This window comes from Eulemur rufifrons, chromosome 2 (assembly GCF_041146395.1).
Source record: "Eulemur rufifrons isolate Redbay chromosome 2, OSU_ERuf_1, whole genome shotgun sequence".
Classification (NCBI taxonomy): Eukaryota; Metazoa; Chordata; class Mammalia; order Primates; family Lemuridae; genus Eulemur; species Eulemur rufifrons.
The window spans coordinates 93,743,575-93,769,308 of NC_090984.1; the positions used below are offsets into that span (position 1 = coordinate 93,743,575).

Sequence of the window (25,734 nt, forward strand, 5' to 3'; positions counted from 1 at the left end):
TGTTGAACTCAGATATCTCTTTGCTCAGTGGATTTTATTTTATAATGAAAAAGTAGATTTGTTTGTAACATCTAGAACTCTGGAGAAGGATAGAATTCTAGAAAAATTATAGTTTTAACTTATTTTGAGTTTCATCACGGAAGGTAAGCTCAGAATGCTGAAGTACTGCTGGAATAAATGAACCGTTTTACTTCTTTCATAAAATCCCAATGTATGCAACTTTGAGTTCAGAGATAATTATACTTGCATGTTCTGAGTTATGGAGAAGTGAAAGAATTTTTTAATGTAACTGCTTAATTTCACATTTGTTTAGTGATATTTCCAAGTAAATGTTTTTCTTTTTCACTGCCATCTTCCTAAATACGTGCATATAATTTTCAGTGGATTCTTTCTTTGAAATCCAATCCTTAAAGCTGGATTGTTTGCTTCATAAGAAATCTATTGAATTGTTCTGGCCTATTATATGATTTCTGATACTTGTCACCTGTAAAGAGAAGTTATCCTTTCTGTACAGTTTATCTTCACTTTGTTTCTCTTTCTCCCTGACAGAATCCCAAGGACTGCAGCAAAGCCAAGAAGCTGGTGTGTAATATCAACAAAGGCTGTGGCTATGGCTGTCAACTCCATCATGTGGTCTACTGCTTCATGATTGCATATGGCACTCAGCGAACACTCATCTTGGAGTCTCAGAATTGGCGCTATGCCACTGGTGGATGGGAGACTGTGTTTAGACCTGTGAGTGAGACATGCACAGACAGATCTGGCATCTCCACTGGACACTGGTCAGGTAAGGAGCCTATACAGCATGTCAGATCTCTGGGTTGAACCACTGCATGACCAAATTATTAGATTTCTAGGTATGACTTTACAGATCATAGTCATCTTTTCCTTTGGATCCATTATTGCTATACATTATCCAGATAAAATCTGGAAGAACAATATTTTATTTAAAAATGTTTTATGATCTATTTCCATTTCTGATATTCATATCTGGATTTAGAAAAATCACTGAGTTTTTTAAAGGAGCATAATTTAATCATTTCATAATAATGATGATGAGATACCTTTCACTTTTTAGGGTGCTTTTACACTATTGAACTCACTTGATCCTTGTAATTATCATATAAAGTAGACCAGTGGTTCTCAACCATTAGCATACATGAGTATCACCTGAAATTCTTGTTAAAGCACCAGTTTCTGAGTCAGAAGGTCTGGGGTAGAGCCTGAGAATTTGCATCTCAGACGAAATTTTCAGGTTTAGAGACCATATGTTGAGTATCACCAAGGTAGACTTTGCTGGTAACTTTATCTCCATTTTACAGTTGAGAACAATGAAGCCTAATTTGTTTATGTGATTTTAATTTTATTCAGGAAACATTTGATGAAAAGTAATGTGACTAAAATACTATGCTAGGCATTATAACGAGATAGAAACATCAGTAAGAAATTTCCCTTCTCTCCAAGGAAGTGGTGACAGAGGGACTAGAATATAGATAGTTTCTTACTGCTAGTCTAGTTCTCTTCTTTCTACAGTCATGATCTTTAAATAAGATCTAAAGTTGGGCTACTTCTTTTTTTAAATCCTGGCTTTATCATTTTGTAATCATGAGCAAGTTACCTAACCTGGGCCTTAGTTTCCTTATTAGTAAAATGAGCAGTAGTAACTTACCTCATTGAATTGTTGGTAGGATTAAATGAAATAATGTATGTAATACACTTAGAACAGTACCTGATATATGAGCTCTGGTAACTATTAGCTACTGTCCATAGCCTTTATTCATTGAGCAAATATATAATGAGCGCCTTCAGTGTGACAGATGCTGAATTAAGTGATTAGGATAAATGCCAGGCAAGACAATACCTTATCTCTGCACTCACATCTTGTGGGAAGTCAAACATTTTTCAAGAAGCTGAGGCATTTAAGTTAATATCATTTATCTTGGGACTCAGCATCTTTTTCCCACAATTTACAACATTAGATGTGAAATAGGGAGCTTTGTCATTGGCAAAGTGAGTCACTTTAGCTCTTCATTTCTTTTGCTTCCTTTGGAAAAAATTAGGTAATATCTGATTTCACAGAATTGTCATGAAACTTTTTTTTTTTTTTTTTTTTGAGACAGAGTCTTACTCTGTTGCCCAGGCTAGAGTGAGTGCCGTGGCATCTAGCTCACAGCAACCTCAAACTCCTGAGCTCAAGCGATCCTCCTATCTCAGCCTCCCGAGTAGCTGGGACTACAGGCATGCGCCACCATGCCCGGCTAATTTTTTCTATATATATTTTTAGCTGTCCATATAATTTCTTTCTATTTTTAGTAGAGGTGGGGTCTCGCTCTTGCTCAGGCTGGTCTCGAACTCCTGAGCTCAAACGATCCGCCCACCTCGGCCTCCCAGAGTGCTAGGATTACAGGCGTGAGCCACCGCGCCCGGCCTGTCATGAAACTTAATTGGGTAGTTTCTATAAAATACTTTGGGTTGCTCTGTAAGAGGTCCTGTATGGATTAAAAGTATTATCTTATGATTTTTATCTTCCACAGAATGATTTAAAAGCCTTCTTTTATATATCAACATTTTTTTTTGTTACTTCATATTTTAAAGTGAACCTCTTAATCTAGAACCTAGCAGAGCTTTAGTTTTAAGGTTACATCTTCCATTGATCTGGTTTTGTAGTTTTCAGCTAGTGCCAATAGATTAAGTATAAAGGTTAGGAAGATACTAGATTTCTCAGTCAGGGAAAGCAATTCTGCTAGGCTCACTATGGCTAATTTTTTTTTTTTTTTTTATTTCATGGTCTTAGTTCTGTTTAAACTTGTTTGATAGTGCAAATGTATAGACAGAGTAGAACAGATTTCTGATAGTGCAAATGTATAGACAGAGCAGAACAGTTTTCTGTGTTTAACTGGTTCTAGGGAAAGACAACTTTTTGGCTGAGAGTTAATAGAAAAGTGAAAAGTTGGCCTCACTAGACTTACCAGATTTAGTTTGGCCCTGCCTATATGCTACAAGTAATTATTTGGTTTGCTTGATTTTTAATCCTTTCTTGTATATTTTATAATCTGTAGCAGCAGCCACAGGATATGAAGATCAAAATGGCTTGAATTTTGAAAATTCAGTATTTCTTAATGTTATAACTAAACAGGATCTAGAAATCATCCTTCCTATACTCATCTGGAATCAAAGGCTTAGTAAAGGCTAAATGATTTATCCAGGGTCATAAAGTCTATAAATGCCAGAACTCTGGTTAGCACATTCACTTCTACCTACCTCCAATCTAAAGTCCTTCCCATTAAACTCATGCCAAACACCTTACCTAGCAGAATAATGACTAGAGGCATAGAAACTACCTAGAATATCTAAGAACTAAACAAAATAATTTTAATACTTTAGATATTAGTCTTGTGTCCAGAAGAAGAGACTTATGTTTGAGCTTAGAATATCTTTGTTTTTTTGAAAAGTATGGTTGCCATCCATTTCTGTTTCTGTTATATACATTGTCTATGTATGTATCTTTTAGAGAAACTAATGAATGTGTTTCCAAGAACTAGAGTAAACAGAGTGAATTCTAATAAGCTCCTTGACATTAATCCTTTAGTTAGCTATAAATTGACTATGTCTATTATTGTTCTGACTTATACAAATAATCCTGGGATATTTCCCTTGGCACCACTGCCATAAAATTATAATTGTTCATACACACTTGACATGATGTGCCTGCAGGTAGAATTTAGTGATTCCTGTTCAAATGTATCACCATTACAGGAATTAGTATATACATCTGATTATTTCAACAGCTACATCATACCTTATTATAGGTTGACTTCTGTTTTTCTCCAGCATTATTTTGTTTGTATATGTGTACTTATTACATATTCTTTATAATAAGTAACTTGGTTAAATGAAGGAAAATGTTAAAGACGATCCTTCCAGCAAAAAATAATCCAAATCTTTCCCATCACCTGTAGATGTCATACTTTATTCCTAATAGTTGTGTGTTCTAAAGTTGCTGATAAAATGATCATTTTATTTTTCTGTATCACAAGATGTTTGCCAAACCTGAACTAAACTACATATGGTATGCCTGATTCTTCCACAAAGATTCCTTATGATGATACGGAATGAAAGCCTTGCCTCTATGTTTAATGGTTTAAAGTATTTTTTTCTTTCTTTTTTTTTTTGAGACAGAGTCTCACTCTGTTGCCCAGGCTAGAGTGAGTGCCGTGGTGTCAGCCTAGCTCACAGCAACCTCAAACTCCTGAGCTCAAGGGATCCTCCTGTCTCAGCCTCCCAAGTAGCTGGGACTACAGGCATACACCACCATGCCCGGCTAATTTTTTCTATATATATTTTTAGCTGTCCATATAATTTCTTTCTATTTTTAGTAGAGATGGGGTCTCGCTCTTGCTCAGGCTGGTCTCAAACTCCTGACCTTGAGCGATCCACCCGCCTCAGCCTCCCAGAGTGCTAGGATTACAGGCGTGAGCCACCGTGCCCGGCCTAAAGTATTTTTTAATAATTGATTTTTTTAAGTATATTGATTTTTAGGCTATATATGATGACTAGCTCCCAAAATGCTGTTCTAGTTCATATAAAGACCCTTGACTAGATTATTTAGTGATAGAGAACCCCATTTAAATTAAACTCTTCCTTATTTTTTCCCTTGTAAAAATTAAAAATTTATTCAGATTAGCAGTTAAACTACTTTGGCTGTCTTGTCTCTTTCCTTCTATTGTCTTTTCCCTACCATCTTAATACATACATAATAAATTGAACTGGATTACTTAATATGATGAATCTAACTGGAAAACTTTCTTTGTAAATGAAAATAATGACTATTAAGAAATAGTGTTTGTAAATATGATAAAGTTTGATGTCATAGAGATGAGGTGCCTGGATTAAGTACATGTTTAGGTGGATGGCCATTTGCTGTATTTATTTATCTAACCTGGATGGTTACCTTCTCTCCTTGCCTCATTTCAAAAGGTTTTGGTCAAAGAGTGTTATTTGACATCCTTCAGGTTTATGTGGAGGCAGCCTTAAAATAAAAGTAATTCAATTAAAGCACTTTCTGTGTGCCAGGCACCCACACTGGACAACATGAAGAAGATAGTCTGGGGGAAAGACATACAACTGAATTAGTAATTAAAATATGTTGAGGTAATGTGGTGGTATGCATGAGTTAAGAGTACTCTGCAGCACATATCTAACACATATTTGCGCTTTTGGAAGAATTGATTTTTAAACTGAGACCTAAAGTATGAGTCAGTAGGAGTCAGCCAGGAGGGACATGGTGGAAGAATTTTCTGTAATGGGCACAACATGTGAAAATAGAACAAGAAACTATGGCATCATTGGGGGAACTAGAGGTTGCTCATTGCAAAGCTTCAATATTGAGAGAGTAGCTAATGTTTTATTTTGAAAACAAGTGTCACAATTATGAATGTTTATTTCCATATAGGATGTCTATTTGGATGGTTGTATGATTTTGTTTCTCACTAAAGCCAACAGGTTTTAATTCAAGAGTCAAAGCTCTTTGTTTTATTTTTGGTTCAGAGAGTGAGCAGAGTTATAAGAAGTCAAACTGCTTTCAGTTGCCTCTTCATGTTACGTAGGAACTATTAAACTAAGCAAATATCTCACTCAAGTCAGAAGGAAAATCTTTAGCAAACTGAGCACAAATGAAATTATACTTTAAATCTTTCCTGTGAAACTAATATTTTTAACCTTTACAAAATTATTAAGATGTCTATTGGAAGCATCTAAATATTCTAACCAGCTTGTATTCTTAATAATGGCTGATCTCAGGTAGGCTGATTTATAAACTAATATTAAGCAATAATGTGATTGAAGATATAGGTATAATATACCTATTAGGATAGGCTACAGCTATGCTTCTATTTAGTATTTTCACAGCAGTATTTCAGCCTTTGATGATAGTTTAATGGAAACTTGAAATAAGTTGCATATACTATTTTAGATCCCTTATGCTGCAGAAAAAATCTTGATTTTTCTGTTTGGGTGATGTGAGAGAAAGGAAAGGTACTGGACTGTGAGTCTGATGCCAGTTCTGTTGTTTTAGCTTTCTTAACTTTGGCGATTAACTATAGCTTCTGAACTTCTGTTCAGCTCTAAGAAAAATCTCATGACACTCATTGCCTATTTACCTGTCCACCTTTATAGGGCTGTAATCACAAGGGAGAATGATTAGAGGCCATAAAAGGTATTAAGATGATTTCCACATATAGTTTATTTCCATTGTGTATGTTTGGTTCTCAAATTTTAAAACACAAACATGATACTGGAATATATTACTAGATGATAACCTGCAATGACAGGAAAGTTATCCTTTTACTCTGAGATGAAAGTCAGGCCTTTATAAGAGCTTCATGTACAGTTTTCCCTTTTAAAATTATAAAGTTAAATGGAAAATTTTAAAGAGATACAGAGAAGAAAAATAACTTCTGAGGATAAATTCTAGAAAAGTAGAGTATCTCTTAATAAACCCACCATTTAATCATAATAAAATTCTAGACCAGTCATAGTTTCTCTGCAGCTACCTTAAACCTCCAACAGTTCTCAATATTTTTTGTATCTCAACATACCTGAGATAGAAGGTATATTCTAATAGGTTTATTAGAATCTTGATTAAAATCAAGATTCTCTGTCCTTTATCCCACTTCTTTGAGCATCACTGACCTAAGCAAGTATCATTGTAGATGCATAAGGACTTTTGATTCAACCTCTATATAACTTCTTTGTTTTACTAACATGGTCCATAAAAGAAAGAAGGCTCTTTGTTTCAGGAATTTAAAATACCATTTCGAGTATATTTAAGTCTCAGAAGGACTCAAACTGCTTTTCACTATGGCATTTCCTTTATTTTCAGTTCCCATTTAAGGAGATAGGAGGAAGTCTCTGGTATCTCATTAGGATCTCATTAGGATCATTAGGAAATATAGGAATAGGGAGCTGAAGCATTGTCCACAGTACAGTGAGCCTATGTTCTTAAACACAATTATGAATGTTTATTTCCATGTTTATCCTACAAGTGCTTCTCAAATTGAGTTATGAGTAAACCTGGGGAAAAAGAATCTGAAGTTTGCAAAATGCCAGGATAAATATGGTACATTTTCCTAGATTATCAATTTTATTCACTGATAAGCAAGCTAAATCATTTTCAAATAATAAAACAAGATAGATAATGGTATAAAATGAAAATTTGATAAAACATTAAACTTTAGCCCATTGATTTAGGCCAGGCTTCAGATTCTCAGTAGTATGAGTTTACCTTCCTCTGCTCTTGGGAGCATGTTGGTAGAAAACTTCAAGCAGCACCATTCCATACCTGAGTTTTTTAGTGTTTATTTTATCTTGAAAGAGACTCCATATGGCAATGGGGCCTATGTCTTCTGTGTTATTTACATAGTGCCAAGCATTTGGCCAAAGCACATTAAATGTAATTTTAAAAAAAGCAAACAAGCAAATAAAACCTACCTCTCCCACAATCCTGTCTAAATTTGAAAACATTACTCTTCAAACTGTGTGAGGCACTTTCATTAAATTGTAGATTTTGTTTTTAAAACATAGTCTATGACTAAGAATGAATCTTCTTAGTAATATATTCTGGCCTTTTTTAGACAACATTCTGGCAGAATGAGTTCAGAGAGAGAGGTGTGATTTAGGAAGGAGCAATACATAATTAATATCAAGGTCACTGTGGAGTGGAAACAATTTCATTGGAAAAGTTTTTGAAGAATCCCCTAAAGTATATTTAAAACCTACCCAAGGTTGTTAGAGCTAGAAATAGAATCCAGGTACTCTTATTTCCTGTGGGATGTCTGGGCCACATAGCTTTGATAACTGAGAAATTATCATGTTTTTGTAAATACTGATATAACTTTTAGGGTACAAGTTCCTTAAAGATCTGATACAAATTATTACAAATCATGTTTTAAACATTCTAGTGGAGCTATGTAAAGGATTCCCAAAGGAAATCCTTTGCAAAGTAAAGAATTTTTTTTCTAATATGAGCTAGTAGTCTCTTGATTCTTCCCTTTCTTCCTTCTTTCCTCCCTCCCTTCCTTCCTTTTTTAAATATTTGGATTGTTTTGTTTTCCTCAGACATACCTATGTGAACCTTTGAGGCTCAGTCACATTTGACTTTCAATTCAGACATCAAAGTTTATAAAAGAAAGATTGCAATTCTTCAGTAGCATTTTGATAACAGTCATATTTGTTAAAAGCACGTAGATCATATTAAAGTGTAGAGTGATTCTACAAAAAAGATAATTGTTGAACTATTAAAAAAAGTTAAGAGTGCCTTCTATCTGTTTTGGTTAGCTTTACATGCCAGATCTCTGGGTATAATATGAATCTATGATTTCCCTATCTCTTTTTCTCAGATTTATATGAATTATAGTCTAATTTCATAGAATAGGAAGTAATAATAATCTAGGATCTTTAGTAGAATTATACTTATCTTTTTTTTTCCCTTCAAAAGTATGTTGCTCAATAAGAAAGCTCTATAGTGGTTTATATGTTAGGTGACATTGTAAATAAATAAATATGTGCGTGTATGTGTACCTCTCTAAATAATAGACTTTCCCCCTCATGTACTTTTATTTCTTTTAGCAACAGGTCAAAAGTAGATTACAGAATCGTTAACATCCCTGTATGGTAGTTTGGGACCAGGCTGCTTTCTCCTGTTTTGCTTCCCAAAATACAGAGAACAAAAATATTCTTGGCAATATTGAAAAAGATTAGAGTTAAGTCCTCTACTTCTTCCTAAAGAGGTGTTCCTTTTGATTCAATTTAAGTTCAATCTACTAATATAAGTAACCTGTAAACTTAATGCAGGTTGTATTCCCTGGAAGCAAGAAGTTGCAAATAATGATAATATAAGTCAAATTGATTTTCCCAGAAATATATAATTTGAGTTATTTTAATTCTTGTTAAAAATTTTGATGTCCAACTTTACTTTTAAAAAAGGACAACTGCCAACAAATACTGTATAGGTATAAATAATGGGCACATTTATATTTATAATGTTTTTTAATCATAAAGTTTCTTTTAAAAATGGATCACTGCCATAAAAAGAAAAATGTACTAGTCATTCAGTAAAATTTGAGTACTAGTAGATGCTATGGAAGATATAAAGATAAATAAGACCTAGACTCTGCCCTTCAGGAATTTGCCATTGTGTACGTTAACTCCCATATATCTGTAAATGTAAACAAGATAGGATATGTTAAGGGTCATAAGACAGATATAGATATAAAGTCCTGTGGGTCACCAGAGGATAAAAAAAACTGTTTTTAGCTGAAGGATTTAGAGACTTCACCAGAAGCACAAGCTAAGCCTTTAAAGCATGAAGAAAGGCATTATCTACAAGGACAGATCAATGTCATTGATTTGGAGTCAGAAGTGATTAGCTGTGTGACTTTGGGTGGTGTCCCTTAAGTTCCCTGTAAGTTCTGTGTACCTTACAGGGTTTTTATAAGCATGGGATTTTAGCAGGACTTCTTTTGAGAAACTTTAACAGCCAGTAACATTAATGAAACTCAAAAGTCCTTGGTGACTTTTTTGTGAAACTCATTCAGAAATGTAATGAAAAGATAAGAGATAAATTATGCACAAAAACATACATTATGAGCAAAGTGAAGATGATCCTCCTCTTTGCTCATCCTCCCAAGGAGAACCAGCTTTGGCTCCCCAGAACCCCCAGCACACATGATGATCATTCTCCACTTCTTTTGGGTTTTATTTAGGTTGCCCAGTAAAATCTTAAGTGTCTAAACTGATCAGGCATCGAAAGTATGCTCCTGTGAAGGAGCTTAACCAATTTCCCTTAGTTTCCAGGACAGGGTTGCCTTCTTAGCTAGAGCCATCACTGATCTCAGTCAGAGAAACTTCCTGACAAAGCAGTCTTTGGTTAGTCTTCTTTAGCTCTCCAGTGATGGTTTGGAGATGAGGGTGGACTTGGAATAAACCATGCTGTCATAGAGCTCTAATATGTGTGTAATACTGAGAGAGACAAAAATAGACTCCTGTGAAGGCTCTACTCTGTGGGAGCTATGTGGAAGTAATGCTTAGGAATCTGAACATATCCAAGGTGTTAATTTCCGAGTAACTTTTACCTAAAAGTAAAGAGAGCTTTTTCAGTGAAAAAGTTTTTTCTAAACACTAGTAATAGAATTGAGCAATTCTAAGGATCTGAATATTAGAAATACATACAAGTGAGGCCTTTGACTGAGAAAACATCCCTCTGGTATCTATCTGTTGAATAGATGGAGCTACAAAATGCCAGAGTAGCAGAGATTATGTAAGCAACCGAAAACATATTATTGAAGCACTGTACCATGGTTCTCTCCTCCTAGGTTTCAGGCATTGAATATTACATTTGAAGCTGTTATATTAGGAGAGTATAATGTATCTAGGTTGTGACTAGGAATTAACTAGCTTAGAACACTTCAGTGGGATTCTAAGGCATAATGAAAAAAACAGTTGATAAAAGAGTAAATCCACCGGTATTTTTCTTTCTCTGCTGCCACTGCCTGTCTTGCTGTGTCCACTGAAATCAAGTGTCAGAGTTAGGGAGCAGATTGATTGAATAGCTGCTTCTGCTGCTACCTCTGGCAAATCTTGATCCATATAGTTTAGAATATCCAATAATAGGATATTGGCAAAAGTAGACATTATAATCTGTGTTCTTCTTTTTCAAATTATATCCAATGTTAACCATGTGGCCACCCAAATTGAGATTTTAGAATCTATAAAGCAATCCATCTGAATCCTTTGGAAATATAATACCTAAATTGAATTAACAGTATGATATCTGTATTTTAAAGATGATGTCTCTATTTCAGAGGAAATATTACTATTTTATGGTCTGCCATAAATGACCATCTTATAGGCACGCATTTTTATTATTTATGTGTTAATAAGTGGTAATTTAGTTCATTCAACTATTCAATTTTTTTGTACATCTGTATCATGGTTTAAATATTGCCTCGTTGATTATTTCAAGATTGAAATGATCTAAATTATTTTTTTAACAGTGATATAATGAATCTCTTTATGCATGTTTCCTTGTACATGTATGTTAGCTTCCCTAGAGCAGTGCTTGCCAAATTTTTTCACATCCTACCATATTTAAAAGTTATTTTTTCTGCTGATATCACTTGGGGGATGGTGGGATATGAGCTACAGAGATCTCTATGACAGTGTGTTACGTATAAAATCTTATCCTCTAAAAAAGGGCTTAGCAAACTCTGGTCCTTAGAGTAAACTCGGCCTCCTACCTGTTTTTATAAATAAAGTTTTATTAGAATATGTCCATGCCCATTTTTAAACATATTTTCTGTGGCTGCTTTCACACTACAGTGGCAGAGTTGAATAGTTGCAACAGAGACCATATGGCCCACTGTATTAGTCAGGGATCTCCAGAGAAACTGAACCAAGAGGAGATTTATATATACATATCCTGAAAGAGATTTATTATAAGGTATTGGCTTATGCTATTGTGAAGGCTGAGAAGCCCCAGGATCTGCCATATGCAAGCTGGAGACCCGGGAAGCCAATAGTGTAGTTTGAAGGCTTGAGAGCTGGAGGGCTGATGGTATAGATTCCAGTGTAAGTCTGAAGACCCAAGAACCAGGAGTGCCAAGATCAGAAGATTAATATCCCAAAGATATTCCCTTATGTTTTCTTCTAGAACTTTATAGTTTTAGCTTTTATGTTTATGTCTATGATCCCCCTCTAATATTAATTTTTATGTATAGTGTAAAATAAGTGTTGATGTCATTGGTTTCCGTATTTTTTCCAGTTTTTCCAGCCTTATCTGTTGACAGACTTTCCATGTTTGAATTATCTTGACATCTTTGTCAAAAATCAATTGATAATGTATGGGTCTCTTTCTGGTTTCTCCAGTCTGTTCAACTGCTCTGTTTATGTCTGTCCTTAACACCTTAAATTCTTATCAGCTATCAAATACTTTGCAGCATGTTGATTGAAAAGCTGTACACATGCCTACAATTGGTATGCTAGGTCATAGTAAAGTATACATTTCTTTAACGTGGCTACATATGCCTAATCCCTCCATGGGAAAATTATTTCAATAGCTTCTCTACTTTCAGAATCTATCTCCTTTTAATCCATCTTCTACACTGCCATCAGAATGATACTTTCAAAACCAAATATGACTTTGTCTTCCTTTCTTAAAGTCTTCCGTGGCTTCTCCATGTCTAAGAGACTACTTACTTTAGAATATAGGAAATAAGCCCCTTCACATACACAGTCCACTTCTCAAAATGTGCTCCATATCTCGCCAGTCCACCTACAAATTTATTCTTTGAAAGTTTTGTACACTTTTACTGCTATATTGGTAGCGTGTAATTTGTTCTTTCTAGAACATTTTGCCTTCACTTCATCCCTTGAAATCCTGTTATCTCTTAATATCATTTCCTTTGTGATACTTCCTTTCAATTAACCCCATGTTTTCACTTATATACTGTATTTAAATAGTTCGTTTACATGTCTCTTTGACTATGCTATAAGTTCTTTGAGAAGCTTGTCCTATTTATTTTTGTCTTTTTGTTACCTAATTGTACTAGCCAATACTTGTTACTCAGTTTTGTTACTGATACTTATCTGTGATAAGCAGCATGGTCATTGAAAAATTTTAATCTGTTTCTGAATCTGTCAAATAAAGAAAATCTAGCCTGATCTATATTACTCAGAGGTTTCTGGTGAGGAGCAAATGAGATAATAGGCATGGAAATGTTTAAAAAAATATAATGGCTTTATTATTGTTTATAAAAAAAAATTCCACTAGAATCAACCCTCTTGGTATCTTACAAGCTTTATTATGATGGAACTTTACCTTCACATATTGCTTAAAATAATTCTAATATTAAACAGCTGTTTTTGAGATTTTTATCTCTAATGTTTCCAGTAAAACTGAAAATAACTAAGTTAAATGCATTTGAAACTATTAATACTTTGTGGACTAAATAAGGCATTTTCTTATACAAAATCTCAGTTGTGTGTGTGTGTGTGTGTGTGTGTGTGTGTATGAGTGTCTTTTTGAATGTCTGTGATTCAGTAAACATTTATTGAATACTGCTCCATTCAGGCACTATGAAAATAATGTTACATATATGATAGGAATAGCTAACACTTAGTCAACCTTATTATATATAACAGTGGCTAAGAACATTGCATGTATTATCTCCTTTGATACTCACAACAAACTTATATTATTCACATTTTTTATATTAATAGGTAAGTAACTTGGTAGTGGTAGTATAGCTACCAAGATACAGAAACCCAGTCTGACTTTAAAACCTGACCTTTAAACATTGTGCTCAGGCATCCACAAACTATATCCCTCCATAGCTAGGTTTTGCAAGTCCTGCTACTTTTTTAAAGGTAGTTTAAAAAAGAAGAAAAAGATATGACAGAGATGTATGTGACCTGCAAAGCATAAAATATTTACTCTCTGGCCCTTTACAGAAAAAGTTTGCCAGGCTCCAGATGATTAAAAACGAAGTCCTTATACTCAAGAAGCTCCCAATCCAAATAGGAAATAAACACAACATTTATAAAGTCTATCTCATGAGGCAAAATGTGGCTAGTGATGTTATTATAAAGATGTAAACAAGAGCCCCAAGGGATTGGAGAGTGGTGGGAGTATAGTCATTCCATCCAGAAATGTTAGAAGAAATGCCATTTGAACTGTTTTTGAAAAAGTTGTAAAATGACCAAAGATCTTGGGTATAGAATTCTGCACACTTGGAACGCTTGACAGATGATGATACAAATGCTTATTTGCCCATCACATCTTGCTTAGAGTAGATGCCAGAATATCAGAACTCCTAGGCATTATTTTTCCTTCTGCCTCTGATTTGCTGAATTATGTAGAAGAGAGCATTAAACCATCTGCTTCACAGTTTAGCCTTTAGTCAATTGTGACTAAAAAATTGCTTCTGATAGCTAGTTATGTTGCATTTTCAAGTGAATCAAAAACAAATCTGATAGAGGGTGCTTAGGTGCAAATATTTTTTAAGCTGTACAAGTATAAAAATGGTAGTGCTTTAGTTAAATAAACCTTGGATTTTATATTCATTCTTAACTGTCATTGGATAGGTGGAACTGAAAACCAATGTTTATCTTCATAGTAATTACAATTTTTGCAATAGGTTTCTTCTTTATAGGAATTCAGTATATAATTTTATAACAAATTTGCATTAATTTGGGAGAAACAATGCAACTATGCTTTTGAAGAATATTGGCAAAAGTAGTCAAGTTAATATAGAATTGCTTGTTAAGAAATTTTTTAATTGAATTGAGGAAATGACACAGGATTAGCATTGTTATTAATCAATCCTTTTGTTGTAAACAGTGCCAAAGATATAATGAATGTCACTGTGAAAGATTTGTACTTTATAAATTAAGTTCACAGGAAAGTATTAAACTACATTGGAAGATGCATTTTCTGCCAGCATAATTTATTTTTTTGTTTACTCAAACAGATGCTGACAGATCTGCCAACATAATTTGGAATATGACAGTTAAATAATCAAATGTTTGGATATTGAGGGATTTTATTCTCAAAGAGAAAAAAAGATAAATTATTTCATGTTGATTGAAGAATATTTCACATACCAAAAATAAAGGCATGGGAGGCATGAAGATTCATAGTTTGTGCAGACTAGCCTCCATTGTATGAGTGATAAATGTTATGTCTATATTCATGGCATTTTTAAAAATTTGATAATAGCTTCCAGCTATTTCTTTTTCTGAACATCATTAATATTTATATGTAACCATTGAACTAATTAAGGTGTATATGGGCAAATCACTGTTCCCTGTTCTGCTGTGGATATATAATTTAAATGTTTCTCATTTGATTAAGTGAAATCTCCTCTTTGAGCATTTTTCTTAGCCTGAAAAAATATACATTAGTGATAAATAGCAATTTTAGCTTCTGTGTTCTATATTGGTCCAGATATTTTGGTTGGCATTGATTTAATATTATAATATATATTTGATGGCATTTTCAATTGGCAAAAAGACTAATAAATGTTTTACTATAACAACTATAATATGCCCTTAAATATTTTCTAGTATACATTACTCTCTATTTTAATAGTAGAATTATCTATGTAATTTAGTGAAAATAGGAGAAGCCATAGATGCATTAAAAGACACATCCTCCTAAAAAGATGTGAATGCAGTCTTTGAGTTGTGCCTAAAAAATAGTCTGAATCCTCTATCTAGCTGTGTCATCCTTTAAAAATACAGGCAAAGAAATGTTTCTAAAAGCTATATTTTGATGAAATTATCTGTTGTCAAGAGTAAACAAGCCTTTTTAAACCATTGCTTCTTAGTAAAACATATTATGTTGTTATCCAGGTCTGTTAAATTAATTTAATTTAAATTAATCAAATACTGTTTTGTATTAGGAGCCACAGGTGAGAGGAACTTACAGAAAAAGACTTTTCAATTTGTGGATTTTTAAAGGTCATTGTTATTTCTCCTTTCCTTCTTCCTCTCTATATTTAAGCTAGTGACTACCAGAAAGAAATAAGGAGAAGGTTAAAGCTCAGATTTTTTTTAACTTGTCATTTTGCTTCAACTTTTTTTTCTTGTTATTTTACAATCACTTTCATCAGTGGAATGTGAGACAATGCATTTTTGCAATATGCCACCCAGTTTCCCAATTCAAAAAACAAATTTGGACACAGTTTTCCCTGGCTACACTGAATGGAGGAATTCACTTTCTCTCAGTGGCCATTGCATAGAACAGTAAGAACAATGCAGTCAACTCTCTCCTAAATTAATTACAAGAGATGTAACTGTAAATAATTTAAAGTGGTAAATATTCAAAAAGTCACTTTTCCTTCACTTTGGATAGTTCTATGCCATGCTATGATAGTAACCCCAGGGCTCTGAAATGATGCGCAGAGGCCACAGTCCACCACATGGATAAGACACCTCAAGAAATAGAGAGTTTTTATGTTTTTATTGCATGATGGTGAACAGCTGTACCCACCAGCAAGCTTGCCCTTTTTGGCAGCTGGCTTTATTTAGCATTTTAAGCAATTGCATGCTGTTTGCCTCCAGTGCCTGGCATTCCTCAATTAAAATTTTAAATGCATTTTTATCATCCCCTAACACAAAGCTCACTTATGCAATCCCAAATCTAGCCTGAGACACCTGTTCTTAAATCTATTTTTTTAAATAAGTTCAATATGAAATAAATTTCTGTGCCCTGTCATGCTGGAATGAAAGAAAACACACATTACTATAATGGAACTATGGTACTACCACAAACTATTTAGGTGGATTATTGATTGAGGCCAGTTAATGGATATGAGATAATGCATCAAAGCCATTTTCAGTAAAAGATTAATATTGTTATTAATTTTGAGAGTTGTTTTTGTTTTTATTTTGTTACAAACAATCTAAACAATGCTTGAGTTTTGTCAAACAACTGAAAATGCCATCAAATATAAATGAAGAGAAGTTTGATTTCTTTTAAGCCTTTAAAGTCCATCAGTAAGCAAAGAACAAAGAACTGTTATATGTGAGAGAAAATTTTTTTGTACCTATTTGCCATGAAAGAGAACTTTGGAAAAGCTATATTGCTGCTTAATTATAATCTTTATATCAATATTGACTAGAAAGCTCTTAGTGATAAACTTGAAAACATCTACATTGAAGGAGAAATTAAATTCATTCAGACAGAACAAGTTTCTTCCCAGGTTGAGAAGTTTTAGGTAACCTATGACTCATACTTTATTTAATTTAAGCTGTTTCCCCTTATAGCCTTACCTTTGGGCTAAAAAGGCCTTTGATTTAATAGAATGCTCTCTTTGTGTCTCTAATTTGTGATAAGTTTGGCCTTTGTTAGTTGGTTAGAGGTTTCTTTGAATCCTTTCCAGGTGTGGTCCCTCTTTAGTCAAAGGAAAAACTTTATCTTTTCCCATCCTTAATAATATTTAGCAGTTACTGGGATATTATCCTTTTTTATTTTTAATCTTTAAAGAGCTTTCCTCATTTATTCTCTCCAAAAACACACCCAAGGGGAGGTAGTGTTATTTTTAATTAATACTGGACAAGAAAAAGGAGGGTACAGATCGCATTAACTGGGTAACAGTGTCAAAGATCAGAGTTTTCTGGATTTAATTGCAGCTGGATCACATTGCCATTTTGGTGATGCCAAATTTTAGCATAATTATTTTTAAGTAAAATTTTTAAATACGAAGCAATGAATACCTATTGCTGCAAAACCCTGGAAGTGCAGAAAATGTAAAGGAGAAAATAAAAATACTACTTAAATATATAAATACATGTACATGTGTCTATATGTATTCCTCTTTGTCATTTTTTATTGCATATTTTTTTTTAAAAAATAGTAGACTTTCTTAGAGTAGTTTTAGGCTTACAGAAAAATTGAGCAGAAAATACAGCGAGTTCTACTGACCAGGTGCCAGCCATGTCCTAGTTTCTGCTATTACTATTTTTATTGGCATGATATATTTGTCACAATCAATGAACCAATATTAATACATTATTATTAACCGAAGTTTTGCATTTTACATTTAGGTCTATGTTCCATGTTTAACATTAGGGTTCACTCTTTATGTTATACAGTTCTCTGGCCTGTGCCAAATGGATAATGTTATTTATCCACTATTACATAATCATATACAGTAGTTTCACTGCACTAAAATCCTGTGTGCTTCACTTACTTATTGCCCCCTCCCCAGCCCTCAACCACTGGTAACCACTAATATTTTTTGTCTCCACAATTTTGCCTTTTCCAGAATGTCATATAGTTAGAATCATACATTATGTGGTCTTTTCTGACTTCTTTTATTTTTATTTCTTTAAGGTTCCTACATGTCCTTTTGTATTTTGACAGCTCATTTCTTGTTATTACCGAATTATATTGTATAGATATACCACAGTTTGTTTATCCATTCAACAACAATCAATTGGTGCTGGAACAACTGAACATCCACATGCAAAAGAAAGTGGAGGGGAAATATAAATACTGACCTTATACTTTCACAAAAATTAACATAGATCATGGAGGGGTTGCTTCCAGTTTTTTGGCAATTATGAATAAAGGTAGTATAAACATTTGTGTGCAGGTATTTGAGTGGGCATGAGTTTTTAACTCACTGAGGTAAGTTTTTAGGATTGAGATTGTTGGATCATATGGTAAGACTATGTTTAGGTTTGCAAGAAACTGCTAAACTATCTCCCAAAATGTTTGTCTTAGTCTACTTATGCTGTTATAACAAAATTCCATAAACTGGGTGGTTTAAACAGTAAACAATTCTGAAGGCTTGAAAGTCCAAGATCAAAGTGCCAGCAGATTCACTTCTTGGTATGGGCCTTCTTTCTGGCTTTTATCCTCACATGGTAGAGAGAGGAAGCTTTGTTGTCTCTTCCTCTTCTGACAAGACCACTAATCCCATTATGAGGGCTCCACCCTCGTGATCTCATCTAAACTTAATTACTTCCCAAAGGCCCCATCTTCTAATCACATTGAGGGTTAGGACTTCAACACATGAATTCAATATGTGAATTTGGAGGGAGAGAAACGCACTCAAATATTCAGTTTATAACAGTGGTTATACCATTTGACATTCACATCAGGAATGAGAGTTCCTATTGCTCCGCCTCCTCCCCAGCATTTTGTATTATAACTGTTTTCAATTTTAGCCATTCTAATAGGTATGTAGTAGTATCCTGTTTTAATTTGCAATTAATTAATGACATACAATGTTCAACATCATTTCATATGCTTATTTGGTATCTGTATATCTTCTTTGGTGAGATGTCTGTTCACATCTTGTGCCCATTTTATAATTGGGTTATTTGCTTTCTTATTGTTGAGTTTAAGAGTCCTTTTTATATTTTGAATATAAGCTCTTTTTCAGATATCAGTTTTGAAATTATTTTCTCCCATCTGTGGCTTTTCATTTCATTCTCTTAAAAGTGTCTTTCATGTAGCATAAGTTTTTTTTTTTTTTTTTTTTTGAGACAGAGTCTCACTCTGTTGCCCAGGCTAGAGTGAGTGCCGTGGCGTCAGCCTAGCTCACAGCAACCTCAAACTCCTGAGCTCAAGGGATCCTCCTGTCTTAGCCTCCCGAGTAGCTGGGACTACAGGCATGCACCACCATGCCCGGCTAATTTTTTCTATATATATTTTTAGCTGTCCATATAATTTCTTTCTATTTTTAGTAGAGATGGGGTCTCGCTCTTGCTCAGGCTGGTCTCGAACTCCTGAGCTCAAAGGATCCGCCCACCTCGGCCTCCCAGAGTGCTAGGATTACAGGCGTGAGCCACCGCGCCCGGCCAGCATAAGTTTTTAATTTTAATAAAGTCCAACATCTCAATTTTTTCTTTATAGATTATACTTTTGGTGTTGTATCTAAAAACTCATTGCCAAACCCAAAGTCACCTAGATTTTCTCCTATGTTTTCTTCTGGAAGTGTTATAATTTTGCATTTTACACTTAGGTCTATGTTCCATGTTGAGTTAATTTTTGTGAAAGGTATAAGGTCGGTATTTAGATCCCTGCCCCACACACCTTTATTTTTACATGTGGACGTCCAGTTGTTCCAGCATCATTTGTTGAAAAGACTATCTTTTCTCTGTTGGATTGCCTTTGCTCATTCATCAGAGATCAGTTGACTGTCTTTGTGTGGGTCTGTATCTGGGCTCTTCTGTTCCATTCATCTATTTGTCTATTTGTTTGCCAATACCACACCGTCCTGATTACTGTTTACTTTGTAGTAAATCTTGAAGTCATGTTATGTCAGCCTTCTTAATTTGCTGTTGTTCTTCAATGTCGTATTAGCTCTTCTGGGTGTTTTGCCTTTCCATATAAACTTTAGAATCAGTTTGTTGATATCCACAAAATAACTTGCCAGGATTTCAATTGGGATTGTGTTGAATCTATATATAAAGTTGGGAAGAATTGACATCTTGACAATATTGAGTCTTCGTATCCATGAACCTGGAATCTCCCTCCATTTATTTAGATCTTTGATTTCTTTCTTCAGGGTTTTATAGTTTTGCTCATATAGATCTCATACATATTTTTACTATATTTAAACTAACCCACCCACCCTTCCTTCCTTTCCTCCCTCCCTCCCTCCCTTCCCCTCTTTCTCTCTCATCTTTTTTTCATGCTAATGTAAATGATGGTATGTTTTTAATTTCAAATTTTAGTTGCTTGTTGGTGGTAATATAGGAAAGCATTTGACTTTTGTATACTTGTATCCTGCAACCTTGATGTAATCATGTATTAGTTCCAGCTGTTTTTTGATCAGTTTTGGGGATTTTCTACATAAATGTCCATGTCATCTGTGAACAAAGATAATTTTGTGTCTTCCTTCCCAGTTTATGTACTTTCTATTTCCTTCTCTTGTCTTATTGCGTTGACTTCCACTACAGTGTTAACATAGGAATGGTGAGAGGGGACATCCTTGTGCTGTTCCCAATCTTAGGGGGAAGGCATCAAGTTTCTCACCATTATGTAGGTTGTTTGTAGATGTTCTTCATCAAGTTAAGGAAGTTCTCTTTGCTGAGAATTTTTATTGTGAGTAGGTGTTGGATTTTATGGAGTACTTTTCCTGCATCTGTTGATATTATCATATTATTAATATTTCACTTATGTTGATGTGAAGGATAATATTAATTGATTTTCAAATGGTGAACCAGCCCTAAATACCTGAGATAAATCCCACTTGGTCATGGTGTGTAATTCTTTTTATACATTGTTAGATTTCATTTACTAATATTTTGTTGAGGATTTTGCATTAATAAGAGCAACTGATCTTTTCCTTTCTTCTAATGTTTTTGTTTGTTCTTGGTATTAGTGTAATGTTGGTCTTGTAGAGTGAGTTAGGAAATACTCCGTGTGTTTCTATTTTCTAGAACAGCTTATATGTAACTGGCATCCTTTGTTCCTTAAATGTTTGGTAGAATCTACCAATAAAACTGTCTATGTGTGGTACTTTCTGTTTTGGAAGATTATTAATTATTTATTCAGTTTCTCTAATTAGTATAGGTCTGTTCAGATTATTAGTTTCTCCTTGAGTGAGTTTTGGTAGGTTGAGTTTTTCAAGGAATTGGTTCAATTCATGTTAATTATCAAATTTGTGAGCATAGAGTTATTCATAATATTCCTTTATTATTATTTTAATGTCCATGTGATTAGTAGTGATGGGGCCCCTCTTTCATTTCCAATAATAGTACTTTGTGTCTTACCCTCTTCCTTTTTTGGTTACTCTGGCTAGGGGTTTATTAATTCCATTGATATTTTCAAATAATGAGCTTTTAATATTATTAATTTTCTCTGTTTTTTCTTGTTTTCATTTCATTGATTTCTTCTGCTTACTTTGGATGTAGTTTGCTCTTTTTTCTAGTTTGCTAAAATGGAAGCTTAAATGATTGATTTTAACTTTTTCTTTTTTTATTATATGTATTCAGTGCTATTAATTTCCCTGTAAGTACTGTTTTTGCTGTATTCTATAAGTTTTGTTTTCATTTTCATTTAGTTAAAAATATTTTTTATTTCTTGAGATTTCTTTGACCCTTGTATTTGACACAAGAGATTTCAGCTATCTTTCTGGTTATAATTTCCAGTTTAATTCCATTGTGGTCTGAGAGCATACTTTGTGTGATATCTATTCTTTTAAATTTGTTAAGATATGTTTTATATACCAGAATGTGGTCTATCTTGATGGAATGCTCCCTAAAAACTTGAAAAGAATGTGTATTCTACTATTGCTGGATGAAGTATTCTGTAAATGTCAATTAAATTGATGGTGCTACTAAGTTTAACTATATCTTTACTGATATTCTCCCTGCTGGTTATATAAATTACTAATAGACAGGGATTAAAGTCTCCAAGTATAATAGTGAATTCTCCTTGCAATTCTGTAAGTTTTTAATTCATATATTTTGACACTCTGTTGTTAGGTGCATATATATTAAGGATAGTTATATCTTCTTGAATAATTAACCCTCTATCATTATATAATGTCCCCTGTTATTGCTGGTAATTTTACTTGCTCTGAAGTCCATTTTATTTGAAATTCCTAGAGCTACTCCAGCTTTCTTTAGATTAGTATTGGTATGGTATATTTTTCTTCATCTTTTAATCTATATATGTCTTCATATTTAAAGTGGGTTTCTTGTAGACAACATGTGTTGGGTCTTGCTTTTTTTTAAATTCACTTGTATAGCCTCTGTCTTTTAACTGGTATATTTTAGACCATTTACATGTAAAATGATTATTGATAGAGTTGGGTTAATATATATATTCTATATTTGTGACTGTTTTCTATTTGTTGCTCTTGTTTTTTGTTTCTTTTTTTAACTTCATCTATTTTTCTGTCTTTTCTGATTTCAGTGGATTTTATAACGATTCCATTTTTTTCTTCTGCCTTAGAATATGAATTATAACTTCTTTTATTTAGTGGTTGCCCTAGAGTTTGCAATATATATTTATAACTAATCCAAATCCACTTTCAAATGAAACTGTATATCTCTTCATGGGTAGTGCTAGGACCTTTTAACATTGTATTCCCAATTCTTCTCTCCCATTGCTTAAAACATTGCTATCATTCATTTGACTTATCCATTAAGCTATGATCACTGGATATATTGTTGCTATCATTATTTTGAACAAACTGCTGTTAGACAAATTAAGAATAAAAAAAAGAATAGATTTAATTTATTTGTTTTCTAACACTCTTCTATATGTATACCTGAATTTATGACATATCATTTTCCTTCTCTCTGAAATGGGCAACAAATTCCCTCAATTTTTGTCTAGGAAATTCTTAATTTTCCATCAAAAGTAAAGGATACATGTCTATAAATACAGAATTCTAAATGACTGGTTTTATTGTTTCAAAACTTTAAGTATTTTACTCCACTTACTTGTTGCTTGAATGATTTCTAAAGGGAAGGCCCATGTAATTCTTATTCTTGGTCCTCTGTAGATAAGGTTCCCTTACCCTGAGCTTCTTCCAGATTTTTTTTGTTTGATTTCTACATTTTGAATCTGTTATTCCTAGGTGTAGTTTTGCTTCTTTTGGTTTTTTGTTTGTTTGTTTTTTGTAGTTATCCTACTTGGTGTTCTTTAAGCTTCATAGATTTGTGATTTGGTGTCGTTAATTTTGGAAAATTCTTAGGCATTATTATTTCAAATATTTTTTCTCTTTCTTTCTCTCTTCTCCTCTGGTAATTCCCATTGAGTGTATATTCACCTTTTGTAATTATCCCATATTTCTTGGATATTCTGTTCCATTCTTTTCATCTTTTTTCTCTTTCTATTTAGTTTTATAAGTTTATATTGTCATATCTTCAAGTTCAACTGATTCTTTTCTTGGTCATGTCCAATCTATTGATGAGGCCATTAAAGGCATTCTTCATTTCTGTTACAGTGTTTTTGATTTCTAGCATTTCTTTTTGATTTTTTTCTTAGTTTCCATCTCTCAGCTTACATTACTCATCTGTTCTTGCATGTTGTCCACTTGTTCCATTAAAGTTCTTAGCATATTAATCATGGTTATTTAAAATTTCCAGTCTGATAATTACAAAATCTCTGCCATATCTGAGTCTGGTTCTGTCCTTTTCTCTTCAGACTGTATTTTTTGCCATTTAGTATACATTGTAATTTTTTGTTGAAAGCCAGACATAAAAAGGAACTGGAATAGATAGGCTTTTAGTGTGGGATTTTATGTTTATCTGATTGGGATTCAGGCTGTGTTTACTGTTAGCTGTAGTTCTGGTATCATAATGCTAAAATTTCCTCTAGTGACCTTGTTTTTGTCTCTCCTGTCATCTTAAGGCTTTTTTAGAGACTCCTTAAATAGGCATTCCTTTTAGCTGTAATTGCTCATTATTAATTATCAGCCCTAGTAATGTGGTGGTATGGTATATGGGGAAGGAGAAGTATTCTATAGGGTTATGATTAGGTCTCAGTCTCTTAGTGAGCCTGAGCTGGGTATTTCCTTTCCTTAAGGTAGGTTAGGCTTTGATAAAACCCTAATAGGTTAAGCTCTAGTAAACCAGTTTTCCTTGAGGCAGGCATTGTGAAGGAAAACAGAGAGCTCTGTTGAGTACAACTTGAGCTAATATGTAAAAATTCTCGGAAATTGAAAAAAAGTACATTATATTTTAGTATAATGATAGTAATGATCACAAACAGCAATAAAAAGGAATATGAAAATAAGTTAGTTTTAAATGTAATGTTTATTTTTATACTTTCTGTTATTATGATGTGTAGAAATATTCCAAAGGAGATTCTTATAAATGAATTTCATTATCTACTTTGGGTTAATATACAATATGAAACCTACAAAATTCTGAATGGAGGGACAGATATTGTTCTAACGATAATACGTGCCTAGTATAGTTTCATTTGGCTCTGTACTTCATATAAAAATTAACCATAACTTCTGATATTATTTAATAACTAAAATATGGATTCTGTAATGTTTATTACTCTAAAAAGATAATTCTTTGGATCCATGAAATTATATTCAACTCTCTGGAAAAGTTTACAGTATTATTTTAATAACAAAATTAACAAAAGCAAGAATAATATCTCTTTTCCCGTCATGCATTATTTAGGTATATATTTATGAAATGGTTGATGGATCTAAGGCACAATGCCTATATATTTGTGAAGGTAGTATATAAGCAACAAGAAAAACAGAGGTGTCCATGTAGCTTAGCAAGTATTTATATACCCTTTTCTAGGTATTTGAGGTCTTAAACTGTTATCTAAAAAACTCAGAAAGTTCTTAAATAATTGCAGAACCTGTGTAGTATTGGCTGTTTTGCATCTTAAAACAATAAAACCAGTAATATTTGCAAATCCCAAAATTTACCCATAAGATTGAGATTGTGATGCTAGACGGTAAGCTCATCTACTGTCTAGCTAAGTGATTATTTTCTATAGCAAACTGTAGGATCCCTGTTAAGTACAGTACTTTATATTATTAGATTCATGTATTCAGTTATGCATTTATTTTCTGCGTTTTATGTGCCTGGGATAGTAGTAGTTGCTAAGGCAACAACATAGTAGGTTTAGGTTTATGTCCTTGTTTCAGACTTGTGGGGGAGACAAATTCACAAAAACATAATTATAATACAGTTTGGTAAATGCAGTGATAAGGATACCTGTATCAATATTGTGAGAGTTAAGTTTCTGAAATTTTTATATCCTGAAAGCCAAAGGTTTACTGTATTACTTCTGTGTGGAGTACATATCAAGTTGGGGCCAAGGATACCACTTATTAACTCCTCACACCCCATCTGATAGAATCTGTTTGGGGACTGTACCCCTGGCTGTCTTGTGAATATCGTGTAATCACTCCTTCCCTCCTAAACAAATACACACATCAACACTCACTTGTACATGCACATACACATGCCTGTTCTCATCTGTTCAGACCAAGGTGATCACCTGACCTTGGGAAACTAATCCTTTAAGGCTGGGCTATGCCAATAAGATTCCCTGTTAAAGGTAATGTAACCTGGTAGGTGAGCTCTCACACTCTGTTGTCTGATGGGTCTGGATTATGACTCCTTCACTGGTTATCTATAAGTGTACTTGGCCTAAAGGATTGTTTTGGTGATTAAAATAAATAACATTTCTAAGCATTTAGCACAGTGTTCAGCACCTGGTCTCAGTAA

At 33.6% G+C, this 25,734-nt stretch overlaps 1 protein-coding gene across 1 annotated transcript in view; it reads left to right on the forward strand.

Annotated features, from left to right (window-relative positions):
• FUT8 (fucosyltransferase 8) overlaps positions 1-25,734 on the forward strand; it is a 154,030-nt gene that overhangs the window by 96,430 nt on the left and 31,866 nt on the right. Inside the window, exon 5 of the mRNA XM_069465058.1 lies at positions 550-787. Coding sequence (XP_069321159.1) covers positions 550-787 — 238 coding nt within the window. The remainder of the gene's footprint in view (positions 1-549; positions 788-25,734) is intronic.